This window comes from Vicugna pacos, unplaced genomic scaffold, assembly GCF_048564905.1.
Source record: "Vicugna pacos unplaced genomic scaffold, VicPac4 scaffold_21, whole genome shotgun sequence".
Classification (NCBI taxonomy): domain Eukaryota; kingdom Metazoa; phylum Chordata; class Mammalia; order Artiodactyla; family Camelidae; genus Vicugna; species Vicugna pacos.
The window spans coordinates 6,951,566-6,973,634 of NW_027328742.1; the positions used below are offsets into that span (position 1 = coordinate 6,951,566).

General features: G+C 43.1%; 1 protein-coding gene across 3 annotated transcripts; it reads right to left on the bottom strand.

The window, feature by feature from the left end:
- Window positions 1-411: 411 nt before the first annotated feature.
- On the bottom strand, window positions 412-18,088 carry LOC140694307 (trafficking protein particle complex subunit 9-like). Of its 3 annotated transcripts, none has more exons than XM_072957612.1 (3): window positions 17,821-18,057; window positions 14,042-14,112; window positions 412-922 (listed from the first exon to the last, which is right to left on the bottom strand). In XM_072957612.1, the coding sequence occupies exons 2-3, from the start codon at window positions 14,087-14,089 to the stop codon at window positions 674-676; spliced, it is 297 nt and encodes a 98-aa protein (XP_072813713.1). In that variant the 5' UTR covers window positions 14,090-14,112; window positions 17,821-18,057; the 3' UTR covers window positions 412-673. The 3 variants fall into 3 exon arrangements, 1 of the variants encoding a protein (XP_072813713.1); XR_012070034.1 differs by having other exon boundaries at window positions 838-922; window positions 13,908-14,112; XR_012070035.1 differs by lacking the exon at window positions 14,042-14,112 and having other exon boundaries at window positions 809-922; window positions 17,821-18,088.
- Window positions 18,089-22,069: the final 3,981 nt, after the last annotated feature.

A 22,069-nucleotide genomic window follows, 5' to 3' on the forward strand; every position in this document is an offset into this window, starting at 1 on the left:
ATGAAATGAGTTATCAAGGAATGGAAAGACATGGAGGAACCTTAAATGCATATTACCAAGTGAAAGAAGCCAATCTGGGAAGTTTCAGCAACTGTCTGATTCCAACTGTATGGTGTTCTGGGAAAGGGAAAAACACAGAGACTGAAAGATCAGTGGCTGCCAGAGGCTAGAGGGGAAAGAGCAATGAATGAGGTGCAGCATGGAGCATTTTAAGGTCACTAAGACAGACGACTCTGTATGATGCTGTGATGGTGGATACATGTCATTGTACATCTGTCCAAACCCACAGAGTGCACAACACAATGTGTAAATCCTAGTGTCAACTATGGGCTATGGGTGATGATGACGTGTCAGTGTAGGTTCACCCATTGTCACAAATGTACACTCTGGTGCAGGTGTCAATATTGAGGAGGCTGTGGGGACAAACTGCAGTGCATACACCCAGTCCAGCCCCAGCCACCGCTGTTAATAAAGCTCTATGGGTGTGTGGACTGTCTGGCTGTTCTGGCATCTAAACAGCAGAGCTGAGCAGCTGCACCAGAGATCAGGAGGTTTTCAGACCCTGAAATATTTACCCCCAAGCCCTTGAAAGGAAAAGTCTGCTGAGCCCTGTTCTAAATGAATCAAAATTCACCCTGATGAGGCAGGACAGCAGGGCCCAAACCAGGCATGGTTAATGGGGCTGAAGCAATGTTTTAGTTCCAACACATTTGCTGAAGTCCTGCAGGTCCAGCGACAGACTGTAGCCAGGAAGCGTCTGCAGGAGGAGTTGGGAGCAGGCCTTCCCGCCAGGCTCTGGGATGCCGGGGGCCGCGTGCCGCACGGGGGCCACCCTCTTGAAGAAGGTGGACTTGCAGTGGAAGCCGATCAACTCGTAGAGCTCGGAGAGGATGCTGCACGGCTGAATTCTCTCCTCGGAACGCTGAAGCACAAGGAGAAAAGCAACAAGCATCTGAATGAAACACGTAAGTGAAAAAAGACCCTTAAAAATGGTTTTCCCTTAAAACAGAGACCCGATGACACAGGAAGGAAGAGGAAGGCTGACTTAGTGCACTGATGTGACCGGATGCAGAAACGCAGGGAAGCAGCACTGTGCAGACACTCCAGACCCCCTCTGGGCCCCACCTCTCCGCATTCCACATGTCCCTTTACTAGAAAAGCCCGTATTCCCTGAAATAGAGGAATCTGCTACCTAAACATGGGACACAGAGAAGGGAAAGAGGAAAAGGAAGGGAAAGTAAAGGAACAACAGTTCATCTAGACCCTAGGGTCTGGGTGGGACTTTCACCAAACACACAACTTCTCAAAGCACAGAGCGCACAGGGAGAGGCTGACAGAGTGACTGCGACTTCTGCTCCTAAAGCACCCAGCTACCTGTCAGCACACGCTGCGCCCGTTACTGAATCATTACAATCATCTCAGAAACAACTACTACCCCGGCTCACAGGCAAGGAAATCTGAAACTCGGGGAGGAATTATTATCATCCTGGACAAAGTCCCACAGCCCAGTAGTCTCAGAGCCTCCGGCAGACCCTGGGCTAAAATGCTCCTCATCACCACGGGCCCTGAGACTCAGGCTGAGGCCACGTCAGGTCTGCACGGGCCCAGAGCACAGTCTGTGGGACAGGGAATGCTCCCACTCGAAGTGCCAGGTCAAGGCCCTCAGGAACTTGTGTAATGAAACCAAATCCCCAAACTCATTTCCAACCCACTGCCCTGTCCGGGAGGACTGCTCGGCACAACTGCGCTGTCACCTGTGCACAGGCTGAGCAAGGGGCCCAGACGGTGATGTGACATCCCAGTGGAAGTGGCTCGGAGACCACTTCATCACAGGACAGATTCTCCCGGCTTCCAACGTTAACTCTCCATTCCATTTCCAACTGGAAAGTAAGTTTAGACTTGTTTTCCTCTCTTAGAAACAAAGAGAGCGGTAAAATCAGAGGGTAACTCAAGACTGAGGAAGAGTCTCCTGGTCATTTGCAAGGATAGGCCGGGGAGGGAACAGAGACAGGGATCAGAAAGACCCGTGTTCCAGTCCAAAGTCTGCACGTCACTCGCTTTGACAGTTTCCTTTTTAATACAGGTGATAAAATCTAATTATGATTGTTGGGAAAACTAAATGAAATAACGTATTCCACTAGCATAGGTGTAAAATCCTCCATGAGTGTTCCAGAAATGGACGTGATCGTGGTTAGTTACTGTCTGCCAATTCTTGTGTTCTCAGCTCACATCACCCAACCAGAGATGTGCGAGAGAATGCCTCACCAGCCAGCAGCCTTCTCCAACTTGGAAACTTACAGTGTCCGAAGAGCAGGCAGTTTTGGATGCTTTGCGGCACTCTGGAGGTAGCACTCCAGTGATGACTTTAAAAAGCTGGGGAGAATTTAGGGGACCATACAGTTCAAATACAGAGTACTCATTCCATGTCTACAAATATTCATCTCTAGCCATGATGATTAAGAGAGGAAATACATATTTAAACATACATCATTTTCCCACATAAGTGCATCAAAACAATTTGGAAAGAGTGTAACTTTCTTCTCTAGATCACACAGCGGGGATTACAAGGTTTGTACTGACAGCCCTACTTGTAAATCATCTGCAAACGTAACTGGGTCCACTATCGGTCATCATAATTTGAAGGGAATGTTAGAAAAGAAAAAAGCCAAGCTAATACTCTCCAGTCTTTTGTTTGGTTACGATGTCACAGAAGAAATGGACAGCTCAATAAGGAACCACTCTGCCGTGATCACGGAGCCGGGGAGCGGGATGTGCGGCCACCTTGACAAGGTGTGAAACGTTTATGCCCACGTCCTCAAAACCTGACATGTATTAAAGAGAAATGGAAACTTATAAACGGCCAATACCCTTGGTGGATACACCGTCCAAAGAGCAAAGTCACAGTTTGACAACAGGCCATCCCGGTACCTTGGGATTCATTCTTGAAGAACCTTAAAAACCACTCCTCTGTCCTCAAGAAGTGCTGCCTACTAGTCCTATCTTTGGCTCATGGATACCGCATGTTGAAGTGAACTTCAATGTCTGCACAGATTTGACTGTCTTTCTCCAGGTTCACTTGTCCATTCTGAAGAGGCCTGAGTTAAGTCCAAATTCCTTAAGATTAATTCCCTCCAGTGACAACTCAACGAGCCTGTAATTACAAGCCAACTGAACAGGACTGTCCTCAGCGAAAAATGTCACCAACCCTTCACTGCTTTCTTAAACTCCTCTCCTGGTTAATTGCAACATACTAACATCACCCTCCACCAAGTTCCCCAACTATGTCAAATAGAAAGTAAGGTCCATAAAAGAGGAGACAACTCCATAGTCACCTTTGAATTCCTAGCATAAAGTAATGTCAATAAATAGAACTATGATTATGGCTTCTTTCCTTTAAAACCTTTCTGGTTATTTAAATGAGACCATGGAAGGGAGGTATTTGAGTCCAGTATCTTGATCCAGAAGACTCTGGAGGCCTTTTTCAGAATGGCTGTCCACTGATTCATTCAAAACACACCTTCTCTTTCCGGGAGGAGCTGTGATTTTCTGCCATGGGTTTGTGGTCACTCTCATGCCAGAACAGCTTTAAACTAAATCCTTACTTTGGATATGTTATTTTTTCCCGCTTCCAAAAAATTTTACTTTCCTTACTTCCTTGCCTTGAGGAATGTTTTTATTCTTTTCTTTCTAATTCAACCTTTTATAAACCAGGATTCTCAGGATGTGCTTGGCCTTACATAAGAACAGCCATCCAACTCCCAGTGTGAGAGGCCACAGGCTCACCTCCTGCCCTCCTGCCAGGGCAACTGAAACTCAGTTCAGGAGCCAACCGGCACCCCAGGGCTTCTAAGGCTCACGTATCTCCCAGAATCCCTGCTTTCTGGTTTGTCTTGGCTTCTGAGAATTTCCCCTCACTTTCTTGACAATTAGCTGTGCAGCTTGAAAGATGAGGAAGGAAGGTTTTATTTCTTAATCAGAATTTAAAGGAACTTATGTAATGAAGCTTTTCACGAGTTTCTAGAACCCTCCATTGCTGAGACAGAAAACACACAAGATATTTTCTAAATTTAGCTATCATGTGCATTTTTTCTTTGCTTTTGTTTTGTTAACTGCTAATAGACATTTTTTAATTAAAAAATAAAATAAGGCCCCAAATAAGATAGAAAATTTAAGGAGCAAACAAAATTAAAGAGCAAAGACAGAAAAATGGTAAGTACTCTACAAAGTTAATAGAATAAATACACTATGGATCAGACCAGCAATTCTCAGTAACAGCTAATTGAAACCTGAGCATGAGGTAAAACGTCTCTCCTGTCAGGAGATGACCAACAGAAAATAGAATTAAATCAACAACCTAAAATTCTAAGTCTGGCGAGGTATAGAAGTCTACCAGCTAAATGTGTCTTCTTCTGGAAAAGAGGGAGACTCACCAGCTCTTTTCTGTGGAGCCTGAGCCCAGGGGAGGACAGTGAAGTGTGTTCTGTAAGTACCCAATTAGCAAAGTGAGTGATGAATAAAGAGATGTGAGCTTTGATGAGAGATGATACTACTATTCACTTGTCCTGTAAAGTATGTCTTCGCGTTCAGAGATCAATATCTCGGCAGGAAAATGCACAGCCCGGGACCAGACCACTTCTGTGATTGTGACACTGCACTTAGATGTCTCAAGGGCACCTCCAACTCCACCTGCAAAGAGCTAACTTCACGGTGTTCCTCCCATAGCCATCCTGCCCAGGGCCCCTAGTCGGGGGCAAGGTCTCCCTGCCTCTCCCAGCTCAGGCCAATCACTCACAGATGTGACAAGATCCCTCCTTCAAGGACAAATTTCCTCAGTCAACGAGATCCACCACCCACACCTGTCCTACCAGGTACTCACTGGCACTCCCTCAGCACTGACTCTGTGCTGGGGACCATGCTGCACACTGTGCACACGTTATCTCACTGGATCTACACAGCAGTCCTGGGAGTTCGGTACATCACTGCTTCTATTGATTAGATAAATTGTTTCACTTCCTTGGGTGTGTCATCCAAAGTGACACGGCTACTGAGCCACAAACCTGGGACTGAAAATCACTTGAAAACTGAACACTGCTACACCTCGCAGCCACCCTACTCTGACTCATCACATCACCTCCTGCCGAGCCTTCTAAATGTTTCTAAGCATTCTACAAGACAAAAGTGATCTACGAGGGCACCGCACTAGCCTACTTAAAATCTGTCAATGACGGTCCACTGCTCTTAGGAGAAAGCCCCACCGGGCCTGAGCACAGCCCAAGGGCCCGGCATCCGCTTTCCCTGCGCGGCCGCGCCGCCTCACCCACCACGCAGCTCTACACGTGCAGCGTCCAGGACAGGGATGCTGACTCCGTACAACCCGGGGCTCGTCTCACTCAAACAATGATCACCCTCTTCAGTGGTTACCTTCTTCAATACTGAATCTCAGAAAAATATTTTCTCTGGATGAATCAATATCTTTTTCCTTACAACTTCCCATCATTGATAATGAGCTCCCCCCAAAAGAGAGAAGACCTAATCCTCAGTCTCCTTATCTGTAAAGTGCAAATAACAGGGAAATATGAGAGGTTTTATTAGAAGTAATATTCATGTGAGGCTGAGGGACAATTCCCAACATACAGTAAGTACTCAATATGTGCTTACTTAATATTAATAAGAATAGATTACATTCCAGTAACCTTAAATCAATGCTTTATGGCTTTGTCTAAAAGACTACCGACAAACTGTTGGACGAACTGTGTTGAGCAGATCAGCACAAGTGTACTGGGCGAGGTAAGCGCTGACTCCAGTTACAGCTGCAACCAACCAGCACTACGGGGCGGGAGCAGTTTGCTCAAACTCTTACATGTTGCTTGAGCATTTAGTTGTAGTTATTGAATAAAGACAGGTATTATTTACTCAAAGCTCCTGAAACATAAATCTTCAAAGATTGATGCAAATTATGTTTCAAGTACAACACTCTCACTAGAAATTACTTGAAAATTATAGTCTTAGTTCCTCCGCACATCAAAAGAGCATTTTCCTAATGTATCTGACTATATACTCTGAAAGGATTGTTTAAAAGAAATTAAGATGAAGCCATCCTGAATAAGATCTCAGTATCATCTACACAAACCCCACCCAAAAGTCTCATTTCTCACTTCCACATAGGTGTTCAGATGGCTTAAGCTGGGTCTTGGTTTCTTATGACACGGGGGTGGGAAGAATTGTGGATAGATCAATGTAGCAAATATAAACCTAGTGTATTTGCTATGTAGGAATCCTAGAAATAAATAAATTGATATATATAGTCCCACCCTTATGAAGCTAAGCCTTTCCATTTACAACAGCATAAAAAATAAAATGAGAGATACATTTAACAAAAGTTTACAAGATTTGTACATTGAATATTTTGAAGTATCACCAAAAAAAATTTAAAATATCTTCATATATGGAAGGCATCCCATGATCATGCAATGGTAGAAAATATTGTTAAAAATGTTAAGACTTCCCAAAGTAATCTACATATTTAATGGAATCCCTATCAAAATTCCAGCTGACTTCTTTGCAAAAATTGAAAAACTGATCCCAAAATTCTTATTGAAAACAAGGGACCCAGGTCAGCCAAAACAATCTTGAAAAAGAAGAGCAAATTTGGAGGACTCACTCAAAGGTTACAGCAAATCTATAGCACTCAAGTCATTATGCTTCTGTCATAAGTTTGGATGCAGAAATCTATGAGACACAATAAAAAATCCTGGGGGGAAACTTACATTTACAGTCAGTTTTCCAGAAATGTGCCAACAACACTCCATTGAAAGTATAGTCTATTCAACAAATGCAGCAGAGACACCTGGGTATCTGAAGGCAAAAGAATGAATCTGGAACCTGGACCCCATATTTTATATAACAAATATTAATTCAAAATGGATCACAGACAGAAACGTAAAAACTAAATGTATGAACTTTCTAAAAGAAGCCATAGTATGAATCTTTGTAGTCATAGGATAGGCTATGGCTTCCTAGATACAATACCAAGAGCACAAGTGATAATACAAAATAGATAAAATGGACTCCATCAAATTACAATCATTTGTTACAAAGGACATCATCAAGAGTGTGAAATGAAAGGGGAAAGGGGTAGCTCAAATGATAGAGTGCGTGCTAAGGAAGAAAAACAAAATGAATAAATCTAATTACCTCCCCTATAAAGAAATTGTTTTAATGTTTAAAAAAATTAAAGTGAAATGACAATCTGCAGAATAGGAGAAAAATCTTGCAAAGCATATATCTAATAAGAGACTAGTATCCAGAATATAAAACAAATGCTTACAACTTAACAATACAAAGAAAATCGACCCAATTTTTTAATTTGCCAAGGATTTAAATAGAGACACAATTGGCCAATAAGCATCTGAAAAGATGCTCAGCATCACTAGTGAAATCAAAATCAAAATGAGATCTCATTTTAAACTCACTAGGATGGTTATAATCAAAACATGGACAATAACAAGTGTCAGTCAGGAGGCAGAGAAATGGATACCCTCAATATGCAGCCGTTGGAAAGGGGCAATGGTGCAGCTTCTTTGGAAAAGCCCGATGTTTTCTCAAAAGGTTAGAGTTATGTGGCTGAGCAATTCCACTCCTACATGTAGAGTCATCCTTCAGTGTCCTCGGGGGGTTGGTTTCAGGAGCCCCCCACCCTGGATACCATAATCCAAGGATGATCAAGTCCCTTTGCAATCAGCCATCTGGATCCATGAAGTGGAAACTACAGATATGGTGGGCCAACTGTACAGCCAACAGAATGGAAATGTATTCTCACAAAAACTTGCACATCAATATTCATAGCAGTATCATTCAGAGTAGCTAAAAGTCACTAAAAATATCCATCCATCAATGAATGGATCAACAAAAGTACCAAGAATAGTCCCACAAACTTTTGGTAATTGAATCTTTGACAAAGGAGGTGAGAACATACAATGGAGTAAAGACAGCCTCTTCAGCAAATGGTGCAGGGAAAACTGCACAGCTGCATGTAAATCAATGAAGTTAGACTACCCCCTCACAACATACAAAAAAATGAATTCAAAATGGCTTAAATACTTAAAATTGTAGACAAGACACTATAAACCTCTTAGAAGAAGACATAGGCAAAACATCTGACATATATCTCAACAATGTTTTCCAAGAGCAGTCTACTCAAGCAATAGAAATACAAGCAAAAATATACAAGTGGGTTCTAATTAAACTTACAAGCTTTTGCACAGAAAAGAAAACAAAAATTAAAGCAAAAAGACAACCTATGTAATGGGAGAAAGTAGTTGCATTAAATGAAAGTGACAAGGGCTTAATTCCCAGAATATGTAAACAGCTTTTACACTTGATAAAAAAGAAAAACAAACAATTCAATCCAAAAATGGGCAGAAGTCCTAAAGAAACATTTCTCCAATGAAGACATGCAAATGGCCAATAGGCACATGAAAAAATGCTCAATATCATTATCAGAGAAATGCAAATCAAAACGGCAAACAAGTATCACCTTTCACCAGTCAGAATAGCCATCATTCAGAAGTTCATAGACACTAAATGCTGGAGAGGCTGTGGGGAATTGGGAACACTCCTACACTGTGGTGGGAATGCAGTTTGGTGGAGCCATTGTGGAAAACTGTATAGAGGTTCCTCAAAAGACAAAACCTTGGGGGCCCAGATGACACAGCAATCCCACTCCAGGGCATATATCCGTAAGGAACCGTAATTCAAAAAGACACTTTCACCCCAATGTTCACAGCAGCACTATTTACAATATCAAGACATGGAAACAACCTAAATGTCCACTGACAGACGACTGGATAAAGAGGTTGTAGTATATATGTCCAATAGACTACTATTCAGCAATAAAATAATAATAAAATAATGCCATTTGCAGCAATATGAATGGACCAGGAGAATGTCATTCTAAGTGAAATAAGCCAGAAAGAGAAAGAAAAATACCATATGAGATCGCTCACTTGTGGAATCTAAAACAAACAAACAAACAAAAAAAACACAAAGAAACAAAAAGATAAACTTATCTACAGAACAGAAACAGACACAGAGACATAGAAACCAAACTATGGTTACCAGAGGGGAGAGGGTGTGGGAAGGAATAAATCGGGCGTTCAAGATTTGCAGATGCTGAGTATGTATACAATAAACAGCAAGTTTATACTGTATAGCACAGGAGAATATATTTAATAACTTATAGTAACTTATGTTTAAAAAGAATATGAAAATGAATACAGGTATATTCCTATTTAACTAAAGTTTTGTGCTCTACACAAGAAACTGATGCAACACTATAAACTGACTAGACTTCAATTAAAATATTTTTAAATAGACCAAAAACGAAAAAAAAGGAAAAGGATATTATCAAACAAAAAGAATAAAGTACTGATTCACGCTACAATATGAATGATCTTTGAAAATTTATGCTAAAATAAGCCCGTTACAAAAGGGCAAATAGTGCCCTTTAAGGTGAACTGTATCTAAGCATTTATTGTACTACTCCTGTAAATTTTCCGGAGTTTTGAAGTCTATCAATATCAAAATAAAATGTATTATTCATTAAAAACTTAAAACGCTTCCTCACAGGAGGGCTTTAATTATTTAATGCAGAAAAGCATGTAAAACTCTTGGAACAACAATTTTCACGTCCACACACAGTCACTGCTGTCACTGCCACTCAGAGTGTGGTGCCAGCGCTGATGAGAGCTGCTTCCACTCGCTCCCCTGCAGACAGGAGTGAAGGCCTGAGCTTTGACAGGCAGGGTTTGCGTGAACCTGGGTCAGCCACAGCCACGTCCCACACTCTGCGTTACACAAATTTCTTATACAAACTGCAACATGTAATGTAAACACTCTAGAGGGATGTATCTTACAACACAGGAAATACAGACAATGTTTTACAGTAACTATAAATGGAGCATCTATTGTACACCTGAAACATATATTTTAAATCAGCTATGTCTTTATAAAAAATTAAAAAATAATTTAAAAATCTTATCCCTTTAATATTCAATTCGGTTTTTAATTAACTACTAAACAGCTTAGAATATATAAAAGCATTTAAGTGTGATGTTTGTTTACATATTTATTTACTTCAGCCTCCTGCTAAAAGAGAAATTAAACAATTTTTTTAAACAGAGCTTAACAACCATAACAACAAAAAGGCAAAACTGAGAGTGAAGAGAAAATGGAGATTCAATACTTAAATGAAACCAGGGGGAGGTAAACTCATAAAAATGGATTCCATGAAGTCAGGGCAAGTGTTAAAGGCCGACTAGAAATTCAGCTGTAAAATTCTTGGCAGCTAAAGCAAAAAGAAAAAGATGATGGGGTAGGTGGTAGAGCGTGTGCTTAGTGTGCACGGGGTCCTGGGTTCAAGCCCCAGGGCCTCCACTAACAGATAAATATACCTAATTACCTACCCCCCAAAAGAGCCCCAAAGAAAAGAAAAAGAGAAATTTCTTTCCAAAAAAATCCTGATATTAAATTTGGATTAAATACTTAAAAAAAAAAAGAAAAATAGAAAAGATGAGTGACACTGTGAAGGAAAACCCCAGCTGGGCTAACAAGCTAAGTCACAAATCTAAGTGTGATAAGTGTCGGTTTACTGATCTAAGTTTTGCTGGGCTAACTCGTAAATCTGAAGTTCAGTGTCAGTTTACTGGGCTAACAAGCTAACTCATAAATCCAAGGTCAACAATTGTCAGTAACGTGATCTGTTCCAAATTGATAAGCTTCAGTGTACTGATTCCTTGCTTTTTGTTGTTTGAGCCTTATTGGCTAAAAGCCCCATACTTGTAATTAGCCCTATAAAACCTCATGTGCACATCTTGGAGGTGCTCAGGGCTTGGGAACAGAAGCCCCTCTGAGCCCGCTGGCATAATAAATCTCAGTACTCCCACCCTCTGAGTGGTGCTTATTTCTTGGCTGGCCTGTTGTTTCCGTAACAACACAAGCGATATTGCCCGTGAGATAAATCTGCGATGGCTGCTGGCAGGTCCCCATTTCTCATGTGGGAAAATCTGAAACATATTTCTCACCACTCAGAGTCATCCTCAGCCCACCCCACATCTCCCGCTGTTAAATGCAGGAGCACACGCAGGGCCCGGCCTTTGCTCTCTCTGTGTCATCACAGTGAGACAGGATGGAAGGGGGCAGAGCAAGCCATTTAAGAAAGACCACAGCAATTAACATCAAAATGGTGAAGAATTCAACCCCCAATAGGCCTTGAGGCTCAGGATGAAGAGATTTAACTTCTAGCAGATCTTGAGCTTCATTATACACCCATTGTAATAGTAACATGGTGAATAACACGGCCCCAGGCACCATGGCAGTCACAAGGCTAGCCACAAAAGGTCAAAGGGTGGGAAATGGCCAACTCCCTGGAATCCCAGCCACTTGCCCTAAGGCTGGTCCTTCTACTTATTAGCATATGAAACCACGAAGCCCAAGAAAAGGAGCAACACAGAGCCACCTCCCAGGAACCCCTCTCTCTACCTCTTCGGAGAAGGCCCACACTATTTCTGTGGAGTGTGTGCCTACTTTTAATCTGAGCATCAAACCCCCATACTTCGTGACGTTTCTCATGCCTGTCAATGTATCTCTCTGAATAAATCTACCTTTACTCAACACTGGCTTGTTCTTGAATTCTTTACTGCATGAAGCCAAGGAACAAAATCTGGTGGGGCACATCCCAGGGGCTCAACGGAAGCCTGGGACACAGCCCTTCTCATGCCCCACTTATTTTTTCTTGTATCAACAGGACTGGGATGTGAAGTGAGGTCTGAGGCCCCAGCTAAGGGACAGAAGCAGCCTCCAGGTCTCCAATTGGTGGGCAGCCTCTCCCCCATCAGGGGCCATGGGGTCTGCCCGGTTCTCTGTGTTTTTTTGTTGTGCTGACTTCCCAGTCAGAGAGATTTCTCCTTAGGCCTGGCTCCACAAAACCCTTCTCTCCAAAATACAAGCACATCATGTCACAATCCTCTTGTTCAACCATGAATTGTTCAGCCAACTTTTTCCTTCCCCAGTTAAGTACCTAAATGTCCTCCCTGCCATCCCACCACTTCTTTCTTTTTGAGAACTCTGCACTCCCCACACACCATCCTGAACGCAGGTGCCTTGCTGGCTGGGACAGAGATGTTTCAGTCTCAAACATCCTGAGTCCTTTCTCTTTCCACTTTCTAACTTAAAAAGGCCTTCCTGTGTCTCCCACCGCTCTGATTCTGAACGTCAAAAAATGCTCAGGTTACATTCACTATGTGAATACCTCCCAGGTTTTGGCTAGGTTTCCTTCCCAAGATCTTCATTAAGGAGCTGCATCAAGAAGTTTAAAGGGGCTATTCTTACATTTGAGTGGAGGAGCCTGCAAGAAATTTAAATGGCTTTGAAGAGAGAGTTAACCAGGGACAGAGAGGTCGCAGGTCCTAGTCAACACTGTCATGAGGTAAAATGTTCTTCAAAGGCTCAGAGTGGCTTCTGAACATGGGGTCCTCAGGGAGGAGGTGACATGCAGTGAGTGGGGTGAGTGACACAGGGTACGGTCCCCCAGCAGGGGAAGAATTGGTTATTTTCTAGTTTTGCAATTTCTTACTAACTTTTTCTCTTATTGTCACATACCATTTCCTACGAATTAAGTATATCAATGTCAGTCATTTGGGCCACTTGGGAGAAGCTACACGATGCCATTCACAAGGCTGGGACATGACAGCCACACCAGTGTAGGTTGAAAGACCAGTGGGGGTATATCCATGGAAATCACGGGCATGCAGCAAACTCCCCAGATTCAATGACCTCCTCTCAAAGTTGGCGCCAATAAAACTACCAAGCAAAATGCGTGATGATTATGGCCAACATCTGTTTATTAGTTAAGTGCCTGTGACACCTGCCACTCAATAGGGAATGAGTACGATCAACGAGGCCCTGTCTACCTGGCCACACGCTCCCTGCCTTCCTGCCTTGGTGTAGCAGCAGAGCTTGTTTAGCTGAGATGAGCGCCCCCAGAGCAGCCCCGACGGGAAAGCTCCCAGCTCTGCACGGCCAGACGTGTTCCTTTCCTTCTCAGAGCTGATCACAATTTGCTGTCGTCTGTTTTTATGTTTATCCCTTTTGTAACTGCCTCTCCTCCGGAGATTTTGCTCAAGCAGCACAGGACCAGGTGTGTCTTGTGGCCTGCCGGATATTCTGGGCTGGGAAACAGCCGAGCCCACATCTGGCTCTGGTGCTGAACGGAGAGAGCAGAAGGCCCAGGAGCCCATGCTGAACCGAGGCCCCTGCACACAAAATTATGGTCTGACTTTGGGCAAATTACACAGTCTTTTTTACCCTGAGATTCCTCATCTGTCCATAAAAATAACTGCCCATGGCACACAGAGTTACAAGTATTAAAGGAAATCACCAAATTCACAAACTAGCCAAGGGGCTACCAGTGCATCCTAAACACACACATGCTGCCTTTAAGGCTCTGACACACACCAAGCGTGGTGGTCGAACAAAGTGTACACTGCTAAGTGTCAGTGTGTTAAGTGCTTCATGTGTGCTATAATAATCTTCAGAACTTACAACAATCCCAGGAAGTAACGAATATTATCATGCCCATTTCACAGATTCACCATCAGTTTGAGAGGTTACGTTCAAGTCCAAGGCGCTATGGTGAGTAAATGGCGATTTCAACGTGAATATGGGCCCAGGCCTGGGCTCCATCTCTGTCCCATCCACCTGACCACTGCCTATGAATTCCACCTGTCCAATACCCAAGTTGAAGCCAGCCAGCTCTTAAATGCAATGTTTGTCACCGTTTGTCAATGTTGGTTCATTACCATAAACAGTTCTCAGAAAGCACTTCAGAAAGGAAAGTTGGACTCACATACCTGCCCACAAAGAAGAGGAATTCTGCCTTGCCTTCTCCTGTAACGTGCAGAAACCCTTCCCATTCACCACCGAATCCTTTTGTATGCTTCCTCCGTGTTCATGTTTACACATGGCTTATTAAAGTAGAAGTTACCTGCAGTAATTCCATCTCGGTTCCATTCCAAGCTTCCAGATTATCCATAATCAGGGTAATATCATAATTTTCTGTGAATGAAAATACTACAAATTGAATGAAAATATTGCAACCATGTCACTAAACAAAGAATGCTGAAAACAAGTTAACAGCGGCTGCCGCCACCCCCCAGTGAAGACAGGCCTGCAGCCATTCACAACGGTGCCCTCTGAGCAGACTCAGAATAAGAAAGGACAGATTACTGGCCCTAGATATCTAGGTGCTTGTCTAAAGTATATATTCAGTCAGCCCAAATGTTGGCTTCCTCCCATATATTGAAAAGCATTAAATTCATGAACTTGAGATACCTGGCTTTCTTTAGATAACAAGCAATGTTTTATTGTTCCGACTACCTGGTCTTTGTTGTAAAGCTCCTATATAATCCTAGCTTCTCCCCTACTCTTGGGGAGTGTTCTGAGAGGCGGTCATCCTGGCTCGAGTCCTCCTGACAAATAAAACATAACTCTTAACATTCAGGCTGCACGTTTATTTCAATTAAGTCCCAGAATAGACACAACTCATCAATTCTGTAATGGGACACACTGGATCATGAACCAATAGAGTGTAGTAGTCCCTAAGAACTACGGCTCCCTCTTTCTTTCTGTCATTATACAATCCCACCAGAACTCATTACATTGCTGTCTGCTCCTCTGGCAACCAAACTCAGAGAAGAGTCAACTCAGCAGAGCGTCCTGCTGGGGAGAACCCCCGCAGCAGCACTACAGGCTGCCTGCCCTCCCACACGCTCTGACGACCGCTAGTGTCCTCCGTGGAAACCAGGCCAACAGAGCTGTTCCCTACAGCTACAAAGTCCCAAATATTAAATAAAACCTTTCATTTTATACTATATGTTACATATATACCCATCTCTGAAAACAGCTTTGCCAGAAGCCCAAATCTTCAACATTAATCTGCAAAGGCAAATCAGGTCCCCAAGGGAAAACAAGTCTTAAGACGATGCTAAGACCTCCAAAGTCCTCTCCACGACCATAAACCAAACTGCCTGTAGGTCTGCAGCTGCAGGAGGCTACATGTCTGCTTTTAAAGCAACCCCTTCCTGCCCTCGGGTGCTACAATGCCCTTCTACACCCTCCCATCTCAGGGTAAGAGCAGCCACTGCAGAACCTTGCAGGGCAGCACTGACAGGACTGGACAAAGATGATCAGAGCTAAACTAAGCCTTCTGATGACACGAGTTGTCACTCTGTCACTTTACAGATGAAGATATATATATAGAGAGGTGGGGTGATATTGTTCAAAGTCACACAGATAAAAAGTGACAAAGTCTATAACTCTGCTCCTCCCTCTGGTGTGACGCCCCAAATGGGACAACCACAGGGTTCTCTCGTGCCTGCCTGACCAGTTCTTTCCTATCACTCATGACCCACCACAGGGTCTGATATTAGCCTGCATTTGCAGCATCTTTTCCCTCCAGTTTCTCAGGAACAAGGCTGTTCGGGCCACTTTATGACTTCCAGGTCCCCGAAATCTCTGTGCTCAGGCTGCTCTTGTCTGTGCATCCGGCCCGCTGCTCAGAGGCTCTTCCTCCCCAGCAGGAGGACGTTTCTACTCTTCACAGGGACACCCCCTTAGGGGATCCCTCCTCTCGCCCTCAGCATGGCAGGTGTCCCAGGCCACATCGCGAGATGCCCCAATAGGACTGCAACTGCCCAGGTCTGCTAGTCAGAACAGCAGCTTCAGAGCCAGGGATTATGCCCAGGTCACACTGCAAACCTACTGCCCGCCTCACAGCCCCCAGCCAGCAGGTCACCTGGAAGTCACAGTAAGTGCCCCACCCAATCCAGAAGCCTCTTCATTTCCCAGCACCACTGATGACTGGTTTCCAAACTTTGGTCAGTTTCGCACAAAACAACACCTTCTACTGTGAAGCGGGTGGTTTTCGCTTCTGTGCCCCATTCTTACTGAAAACGTTAAGGGAAACCAAAAAGCCTCTTCTCAACCCTTTTCTGATGATACCCTCCCACCCACAATATACATATGCTCAAGAGATTTGGATCCACGTGATTTTGTTTCCCTTACAGTAAGTGGCTCAAAACACTGCAGGATTATTTCTCCCTTGAGGGTATTAGGACTCAGTTTCTCGGCTTTAATCTGTTTTTGTCTCTGTCTTCTTTGTTCCTAGCAGTTGCCACCTCTTACTCCCTTCAGCAGCCTCCCTCCCAACTTCTAGTCTAGGAAATCAGCTGTGATGAGGGGCCCAGGGGCATTCACAGAAGATGCAACAAAGGCAAAGAGAGGCTACATAATTTGCCAAAGATATCACCTTCAACCCCCAACAGAGTGTGTCATGTCCCTGTGTTTAACTCTTATTCTAAGCAAGTTAACTTTTTGTAGATTATGTTTATAAACAGCTGAGAAATCAAAATACATACAAGGACACACATCAACTCTAAGATATTCATTATCTCCACTATTTTGTTTCTATTTATTTTATTTGTGTTAAAAAATTAAGAAACCCTGCAATCAATATAGCAAAATGTTACTGGGTTTTAAATACAGAATATAGAGGGGTTAAGTGTGTCATTACTCATCCTTATATATATGTTCACAAGATAAAATTATTTGAAAGTCTCTCTCCCCTCTCCCTACTCACTACTGGCTCTCACCTGAGCTCCCAGACCACACATCTAACAACCTTTCACTTTACCCACAGCTGAACTCATCAGTTTTCCCCCAGAACTCCCTCTGCAGCTTTCCCTCCTCAGAACACAGCAGGACCATCATTTAACTCATTAATCCACCCAGAAACCTGGGCCTTACTCCATCCTACCTTCACAGACAGATTTAATTCTTTCTTTTTACCATCTAAACATGCCTTCAATCTGTTCGCTTTTACCCACTATCCTACCGCTCAAGTGGAAGCCACCAACACTGCCCACCTGGACTCACGAGTCTCCCAAGTGGCCCCACAGCCACTCTCCCCTACTTGAGACAAATGGGATTGTGTCACTCCCACGCTTTTTGGGCTCTTTTGAGACCCACTGTTCATAGAAGAAACTCCAATTTCTTCACCTGGTGAAGGTGTTTGCCATGAAACTGTCAGCTCATTGAGGGCAGGGCACGCCCTCTCCCCTCGGCCCCGCCCTCTGGCAGAGCATCAGCTTCGGAGGACCTGCTGAGCTACATCAGCCTGTATCCTAAACCTGGTCTTGAGTTCTTAGCAAACTGCTTCACTTATCCATACATATCCAAGGTAGATAAGAAAGAATTTAGATGTTGAGCTAGACTATTCATTTGGGGATTTTGCACTGGCAACCTGCAAGTATATGTTCTAATGATTGTGTCTTGTTAAAACCACACCCAGATTAAAGGAGTATTTGTGGAATGTCTTCGGAGTAAAAGGGTTCTGTACTTTTACAGATTTTATGTTTTATAACATGAATAACCCGGACAGGGTCACAAATGGAACCGCCTCACAAGTGACAGAAGACAGGTGAGACGCATATAGCAACAGGTCACAAAGATGGTAAGAGCAATGTTGTTTATCCAACCCCCGAAAAAATTCCTCCAAGAACAGAAAACTCAGAATTTTGAAAGTAAAATACTATCATATAAGGAAAGAAAATAAATAATCCTCTTCATCAGGGTTTCAAGATCTGACTGCAGAGTTATTAGCAGGCTATACTGAATCCTAGCACAGAAAAATCAGATGGACTAGTGGTGAGTAAGTTCCAGGAAAACGGCAGTAATTCCTCCACTTGAAAGAGGACACACACTCACTTGTTCAAGGTGATTGTAAACAACATTCTGCAGAAATTCAGAGTATTCAGGCACCGCTTCTAGATGGTGATGACACGGAAGGATGGCTTGGATGCATGCTTCTAACTGAGTCACTGGCATTCTTACACTGCAGGGGGAAACGGAGGCCCTCAGCCAAGAGCAGAGATGTTCCTGTCATGTATCCCAGGCCGTGCCTCGGGGACTCAGTGTCCTGTAGCAGTCCGGCCCCAGGCGAGGACCAGCAGCATGGCCCACCGAAGCAGGAAGGGCACTGTGCTTGAGAAAGCCCACACCAGATGGAAGCAAGAGTGGCTGGTGGGGTTTTGTGAACCTATGAATGCTCATAGAAAAACACCTGCATACATTCAAGTGATACAATTAACAGTAGCATTCTTTTTAACAAAATTTCAAATGTCAGTGTTAATTTTACCATTCCTTTCCTCTTGTCCCCTGCACCCTGAGACAGGCTTAGGCTCTCTCACACTAACAGCTCTGATGCAATAGTTGTGAAGTTATTGTACTTTACTGCAAGTGTCTTCGCTCCACGTGTCGCTGTGACTGTCGTCTCTTAACACAGTCAGATATCTTCCTGGATCTCTCCATGAGTTCCTTGCTCCTGCTTCTCAGATCCTGAGATAAAGAACAGGTGAAGGCACATGACTGGAAAAGTCAATGTGGACTTGAGCAAAGTCTTCAGTGACCCCCTAGGTGAGTTCTGCCCACCCCTTACCTTCGATTCTCAAAGTTCTGCCCAGGGTGACATCCAGACAGGAGGGAGTCCTGGGCCCAATTAAAAGCTGTGTGGCTTGGGTGCGGGGAAAGGTGCAGGAGCTGGTTCCGTAGCCGGGACCCTCCACACCTCTGCTCCTCTCTCTCCCGAGGCCCCGCTGCCAACCCCCCAGGTTCCCTGATCTTCTGTCCTTCTCTTCTCCTCTACTTCAAGCCCTTTTCCTCTTCCTTTATTCCCTGATTATCTGCAGCTGGAGTGATTTTTCCATCACAAAATCTGAAAAAATTTCCTGCAGCTGAAAAAGAGGTCTCCAGAGGTCAATGCCCATATGGTGGTTCCTGAAGAGAGCCCCTGGTTAGGGGGATCCTCACCAACACTCACGGGACATTAGGCATGTTGCAGGGTCGACCATCCCCAACAAGAGTTTGCTGTGACCCCAAGGCACGCACAGCATCCCTGCTCACTAAAGTGTAGTTGTAATCCGTTATTAAGAAGCAAAATTAAAAAAAATTTCTCATGTTTCTTACTAAAATTATTTATGAGTTAGAAAAAGAAATTGTAATAGAAAAGAACAAATTTGACTCCATGTTAGATGTGTTCGTTTGGCTTTAAACCGGTACCTTGTTTTCTAGGCTCCGACTTGCTATCTCTGCACCTTTTGTAAAAAAAGTTGCCTTTAGCTTGAAATATCCAGGACAGCCTATTCTCCGGGTTCTGATCTTTAAGGATATTAGCTCTTCTACACTTATGTACAGATGGCAAGTTGCAAAATAGATAATAACCTTTCTTTTATTTGGAGGTTTTACGGGGGCACCTTAATTTGACCCACATGGACAGCTGCAGGAACAAAGGATTCCAAGGACAAACAATTCGTACAGCGAGAAGTTTGCAACAACCAACCACATCCCTGCCGCTTTTTAGTATAAAAGGAGACTGAATTCTGCTTTGGGGAAGAGATTTCTACTGGATATCAATATGCCATTTTCTGGGTCTGCCAGATTTTCAAATAAAGTCACTATTTCTTACTCCAACATCTCATCTCCCCATTTATTGGCCTGTCATGCAGCAAGCAGAACGAGTTTGGACTTGGTAACAAAATGACTGCATTAGAGGTAGTATGTCTCCACTGTTTCCTCATTTCCAGTATGTCACAACCTATCAATTTTATATGCTGTTTAACAACATGACAAAAAACCTATTATACGGAATTGATTCCACAGAAATAAAATTATTTCTACTCCCTCAAAACATTTTTCTTTTCTATTTTATTTTGTTTTGCTTATTGAAAAGAAAATAAAAGTGAAATCATTTTATTTCACGTATTTTTTATAGCTACATAATGTAAATACTACAAAAATATTTAAATTGCAATAAAAATTGTTCATATATTTGTATAAAGATATATAAACAATCAATGCAGATTAGGAAAGGAGTAGATATTTACTAAAAATCCACTGCACATCCAGTCTTTTACAAGCATATCCTGGAATATAAGCTCTATGATCCAGGGGTCCCCCACCCCCATTCTCACTGCCAATTCCCTTAGTAATCAACTACCAAGGCAACACCATAGAACCATGCGATCACTATTTTAGGTATAAATGAAGGAATTAGCTCATTCAATTCTAAAACAGAAACCTTAAAATAAATACTGAACTTATTTACAGATAAACAAATTTGGACACAAAAAAGTACAGTTTCTCCCCCAAGACACAAAGATAATAATTGGTAAAGGCAAGATTTGAACTAATCTGCCTGATTATAAAGCTAAGGTGGAAATCCCCTTCGACTGTGGAGGTCCAGCAGAACAGCCCATCACCCTATCTTTGTTCAGATCTGGCTTTAGACAGCCTGAGACAGCACCCCATTCCTATGGAACTCGAGGGGAAATGATAACAATAAGGATTTTATATTCAGTAGTTTCTTAGGTCTCAATTATATAAAGTGTCAGCAGGTCAGCAGAAAACTCTGGGAAATATGAGTGGGTCCAGAGCTTTTCGCTGATAAGAAACTCAATCTATCAGGACAGAGTGACATTCCCATGAGTGGCCTCATGAACATAAACTAAAGGCAGCTGAAATGAAATCTAGCAAGAACATGGAAGTGAAGCAGGAAGGATCCCTACTATCCCCTGCCCAGTTGCCTCTTCACCCGCATGGACAAGATGGCAGAAGACCCAGGTTCTTGTCCAAGTTACAACATCATGGATTCTCACCCATAAAATGTTGCGACTCTATGCAGTCTTAAGTCCTTTACAACTAAAATATGATGACACCAATATCTCAGCGGAATGTCTATGTCTCCACTTTCTCTCCTCTATTAGGAGACTATATCTATGGCCACAAACAGAAATTCAATTAAAAACACCATGCACGAAGCCTGGTGAAAGTCTGTGTAAGAGACAATGTTCTCACTCTCTGTGAATGAAAACTCAGAAAAAGTGGACCTTCTCCCTCTGCAAGTGGGAGGTAGCCTGATTTTCTTTGTGTGTGTGTTTGCACGCACATGTGTGTGTGTAAGTCAAATAAAATATATTCTGGGATGTGCAGTTTTTTTTATGATACTACCATTTCATGAGGATGAGCCAACCTTTAAAGTAATTTGAATCTACTTTTCTGAGAGGCTCTTTTGGTGGAGGATGGGAAAGGGGAAAGGAAAGGAGGAAAGAAGTAAATGAAGCAAAGCTGTAAGAATACTGCTAGGGAAAGGCAAGACATTAAATTTGTTCCTACTTGCATCACACACAAATTAGGGACTGGCTTTCCCCCATGTCTTGTCAAGCACTGAGCTGCAGAAGAAGAGGCGACAGCCCATTTCTCACTGAGCTTGTGACTGTACGTGGCATCTTATACACACAAATTATTTAACCTGATCAAACACTCTAGCAGCAGGCTGTAATTCTCCTAATTTGAGAGACAAGAAAACAGGAAGTGAAAGACGGTATATAGCTTGACAAAAGTCAGAGGACAAGTAAACTAAAGAGGATGAATTCAAACTCAGATCTGAATGCAGAGTCTGATCTTCCCACTCCCAGGGCTGGAAAATCCTTAACACACAGGGTCCCCAGCTCCTCTGCATTGTTCCTGGCACCAAGCATTTCCCATGGCGATGGTCTCCAGTTCTCAGACACAGTGCTCTGTGCAGCCAATAACCTCCATTCGACCTTGATCATCTACCTGCCACGCCTACCAGGCTTCACCATACAGGCAGGAAAGCTGGCTTTCAAGTGCATACAAAGCCACCCTGGCTTAAGCTGGACTGTTTATCAGCTTTTCCAGCATAAAGGCAGCCATGAAAGTGCTCACAGTTTGTACATGAGCCACACTACCTCTCTCCATCTGTCTCCCCACCTACACTACTTAGCTATGACCATTTTGAGAATCTTGGAAACAAATTTTTAAAAACAGAAAAGAAAGGATTCTGTAACAAGTACTTAATACTTACAATTTTAAATGAGAAGTTACAAAGTGAGTATTTACAAACCGAATCTGCCTACCTAGGTGTCAGTTTTAACAGTTA